Source organism: Diaphorina citri, unplaced genomic scaffold (genome assembly GCF_000475195.1).
Source record: "Diaphorina citri unplaced genomic scaffold, Diaci psyllid genome assembly version 1.1 scaffold4022, whole genome shotgun sequence".
Lineage (NCBI taxonomy): Eukaryota > Metazoa > Arthropoda > Insecta > Hemiptera > Psyllidae > Diaphorina > Diaphorina citri.
Genome location: NW_007381421.1, coordinates 2,990 through 7,624, shown reverse-complemented (window position 1 = coordinate 7,624; position 4,635 = coordinate 2,990). Strand labels below are relative to the sequence as shown.

General features: G+C 40.7%; 1 protein-coding gene across 1 annotated transcript in view; it reads left to right on the top strand.

The window, feature by feature from the left end:
• LOC103520743 (AMP deaminase 2-like) overlaps positions 1-3,824 on the top strand; it is a 5,853-nt gene extending 2,029 nt beyond the window's left edge. Inside the window, exons 2-6 of the mRNA XM_008485844.2 lie at positions 127-400; positions 719-1,094; positions 1,949-2,082; positions 3,132-3,242; positions 3,569-3,824. Coding sequence (XP_008484066.1) covers positions 127-400; positions 719-1,094; positions 1,949-2,082; positions 3,132-3,242; positions 3,569-3,739 — 1,066 coding nt within the window. The 3' untranslated portion in view covers positions 3,740-3,824. The remainder of the gene's footprint in view (positions 1-126; positions 401-718; positions 1,095-1,948; positions 2,083-3,131; positions 3,243-3,568) is intronic.
• Positions 3,825-4,635: the final 811 nt, after the last annotated feature.

Here is a 4,635-nt window from a genome sequence, read left to right as displayed (position 1 = left end):
GTAGAATAGAATAGAATATACCTTGTTTATCCTGCCAGAATGAGACTGAAAAGTCCCTTTACTCCCGCAGTCTAAACAAGGTCTTATATATTTCACAGGTAAAGTTTATACGTATTATGTAAACAGATATTTATTCCTTCATTCATTATGGTTTTCGCAGGAAGTTGCCGCAGATCTCGAGGAAAGTAAATACCAGAACGCGGAGCTGCGACTTTCCATCTACGGCAAATCGGAGGACGAATGGGATAAGCTGGCAACCTGGGCCATCGAGTCTAACGTGTACTCGAATAATATACGCTGGCTAATACAAATCCCCAGACTATACGATATATTCAAGAGTAATAAACTCATCAATAACTTCCAGGAGATATTGCAGAATATATTCAAACCCCTGTTTGAGGTAGGTATCAATGTGTAGGCGAGACGTTACTAATCCCAATTGAGTTTTTTGAATTCCCATTTTGACGAAATTTCATTTTATCCTGTGGCGGAAGAATATCTAGAGATTTGCTGTGCTGTACAAATAAAACTGGCATGGCAGTTTATTTCTTTTTTCTAGTAGTGTACCTACTCGATTATCGCTTTTTTTATGAAAATAAATTAAATTGATCTCTAGTTTTCTCACTTTTACGCATTTAGTTCACATTTTTTTTTAAATCTTATTTAGTCTATAGTTTACACTTTTTCTCACCAATTTCCATTTGGTATCCCCCCCCAGGTAACGAATGACTCCAGCTCACATCCGCACCTCCACAAATTCCTCCAGTATGTGATCGGGTTCGATTCGGTGGACGACGAAAGCAAACCGGAGAACCCCTTGTTTGACGCAGACGTCCTGACGCCCCCCCAGTGGAACCTCGAGGAGAACCCCTGCTACGCGTACTACCAATACTACACCTACGCCAATCTGACCGTACTCAACCACTTCCGACGCGCGCGCGACCTCAATACGTTCGTTCTGAGACCGCATTGCGGGGAGGCGGGTCCCATACAGCATCTGGTGTGCGGGTTCATGATGGCGGAGAACATATCGCACGGGCTGCTCCTGCGGAAGGCGCCTGTGTTGCAGTACTTATACTACTTGGCTCAGATAGGTACCATACAGCATCTGGTGTGCGGGTTCATGATGGCGGAGAACATATCGCACGGGCTGCTCCTGCGGAAGGCGCCTGTGTTGCAGTACTTGTACTACTTGGCTCAGATAGGTAAGTTATAACGAGGCGGGTCCCATACAGCATCTGGTGTGCGGGTTCATGATGGCGGAGAACATATCGCACGGGCTGCTCCTGCGGAAGGCGCCTGTGTTACAGTACTTGTACTACTTGGCTCAGATAGGTAAGTTAAAACGAGTAATGATAAATATCATTTGCTTGCCTAGTTTGCTTGGTCTGCCTTGTAAGCGCTAGGCCGCGGGTTCGATTCCCACCCGGGGCGTATTTTAATATGAACGGATAATGTTCGTACTCTGAACGGCTAGCTTTTTTCCCATCCCGTCTTTCTCTCTGATCGATTTGCTGGAGAACAATTTCAAGTTTGCAAAGAAGGAATTGAATTTTTGAATAAGCGCTAGGCCGCGGGTTCGATTCCCACCCGGGGCGTATTTTAATATGAACGGATAATGTTCGTACTCTGAACGGCTAGCTTTTTTTCCCATCCCGTCTTTCTCTCTGATCGATTTGCTGGAGAACAATTTCAAGTTTGCAAAGAAGGAATTGAATTTTTGAAGAAAGTTGGCATTATGTTGGTTGAAAAGACAAGAAATTGGAAGGCGAGAATACCTTGTAAAAGGTTTACCAAATCCTACACAAAAACATACCGTTATCAAAGGGACAGAGGGTCTTTTCTTACTATCACAGAACACGTAGGTATGTTTCTAATTTAATTGATTCATGTCGTAGAATTCTAGATTGTTCGACTTTTAATTAATTACTTTGTGTTTTCCCCTCAGGAATCGCCATGTCTCCGCTAAGTAACAATTCTCTATTCCTCAACTATCACAGAAATCCTCTACCGGAGTATTTAGCACGAGGTCTAGTGGTCAGTTTGTCCACAGATGACCCTCTCCAGTTCCACTTCACCAAGGTAAGTCTCTTAACCTGAAGTGCTGGGGGATTGGAAGGCGAGAATACCTTGTAAAAGGTTTACCAAATCCTACACAAAAACATACCGTTATCAAAGGGACAGAGGGTCTTTTCTTACCATCACAGAACACGTAGATATGTTTCTAATTTAATTGATTCATGTCGTAGAATTCTAGATTGTTTGACTTTTAATTAATTACTTTGTGTTTTCCCCTCAGGAATCGCCATGTCTCCGTTAAGTAACAACTCTCTATTCCTCAACTATCACAGAAATCCTCTACCGGAATATTTAGCACGAGGTCTAGTGGTCAGTTTGTCCACAGATGACCCTCTCCAGTTCCACTTCACCAAGGTAAGTTTCTTAACCTAAAGTGCTGGGGGTTCGAATCTCTACGGATTTTTTTTTCTTCAAATTATTCACTTGATCTTAAGGGTTACAAATTATTCTTAAAAAAAAGAAGATATTTGCAACCAAGGGCCGTCCCCTGTGGTTCAAATCTCAACAGCGAAATAAAATTAATCGAGTCAGAGGATTTTCACCTGTAAAATTAAAACTTAAACGAATTAAGTCCTCTTTATTTTTATTCTTTCCTTTATTTAAAGTGTTTTAACTGTACGGACAGAAGGTCGTTCGCGCCCTCTTTATTAAAACTATTTACAGTCTTTTAAATTAATGAATTCTTTATTATGGCTAAGGGTTTTCAAATAGGAAAACTACCAGCCTGAAATTCCCCTTGCTAAAGAAATAGCAAAGGTTGAGTGCGAAGGTCATTCGTTCGTAGAATTTTGTAGCTCAAAAGCAATCACCCTAGGGCTGATTGAGAGGCTGGCGAAAAACGCCGACCCCGTCTGCACACGGGAAAAGGCGAAGAAGAAGAAGAAGAAGAAGAATAATAATAATTAATGGTTTATGATTTATTTCCTGAAAATTATTATTATTATTTTTAGTATAAACAGTGCTTTATTTTATTTTGAACAGTAGGAACAATATTACGATAAAATTATGTACTTGAAAATTATAATTTTTCTGTTCTATCTCTCCCTACGCAGGAACCTCTGATGGAGGAGTACAGCATTGCGGCGCAAGTATGGAAGCTGAGTTCCTGTGATATGTGTGAACTGGCTAGGAATAGTGTTCTAATGAGTGGATTTCCTCATGGAGTGAGTATAACATTTGACTTTTTTTTATCGAGGTTTAAGGTCAATGAATGACTAATTAATTGCTCGCCTGCCTTATAAGTGCTAGGTTGCAGGTTCGATTCCTGCCTGGGGCGGATTTCACTGTAAATAGATAAGGTTCGTTCTCGGAACGGCTGGCTTTCTCCTATCCTGATTTCATTCTCTCTTTGCTTTCGGGACGATAAGACCTCTTCAAAAAATTTGATCGAGGTTATTCGTGGCAATATTAAACTGTTAGTATATTTGAACAACTTGTTCTAAGCTGACAGTCTAAACAAAGCACTACTTATATTTACACACTATTTCAGATGAAGCAGTATTGGCTGGGTCCAAACTACACCAAGGAAGGTGTAGCGGGCAACGACATCACACGAACCAATGTGCCAGACATTCGAGTTGCATTCCGATCCGAAACCATGATAGAAGAATTGAGCAACATATTCCGTGTGTTCAAGGGAAATGTGGACTGGAAAGTGTAATTAATAAATAATACGAGTAGACTCTTCAGTGGAAGGTGACCACTAGGTCAGGTTAACGACGCGGGCGTTCTATACCACCTAACCCTTAGAGCTCCATTATTATGTGGTGCCCCATTCTCAAATAATGCATATAGACTATTATGAGTTCTTATTCTCTATAGCTCCTTCTTCGTCTAACAGTTTCTTTGTGGTGACTTTCACCCGACATGGTGTGTTACCTGTATTTCTAAGGTAGAATTTTGTGAATTTATCACCCTTTTCGGATAGATTTTGGGAACGTACTGTATTACCTCTCTCCTTTCTAATACAAACCCAGTTTCCAATACAACGTCCGCCAGCACATCTTTCGTCTTTCTAAAAGTTTAACAGATAAACATTATACTGAAGATCTCAGCTATACCCATTAGAAACTCGCACAAAAATAAATCTGTCCTATTGCCTATCGCATAAGAGCTTGAATTCATGAATTTCTATTTTACGTTCTGTACTCAATGTGTTGTGAAAATCTGATATTTTTTTCATACGTCAGTTCTCTACTTCCCGGTCTGGTTACCCACGGTGTCAGGTAATGTATTCGTTCACAGACTACCAACCCATTGCTTCTTTTTGTATCTTATATCTCTCGGATACTTTAACCCTTCCGAACGTAGCCCTAAACAAAATATGTTTCTACAGGTCGTATCACTTTCTTCAGATTTATTATTAAAGGTTAGATCGAATAGGAAGAATCATAAACAAAATATCGTCCTACATCTGTGTCTATGCTACACCTCTTTATGGTAGCTGATTGAAATCTTGCTCTCATGGATGCTGCACCGGTCTTTCCAAAGGACGGTATTCTATCACGCTTGCTTCCGTGGTACATCGAGATGTTCATCTTACACTCCTTGGCCAGT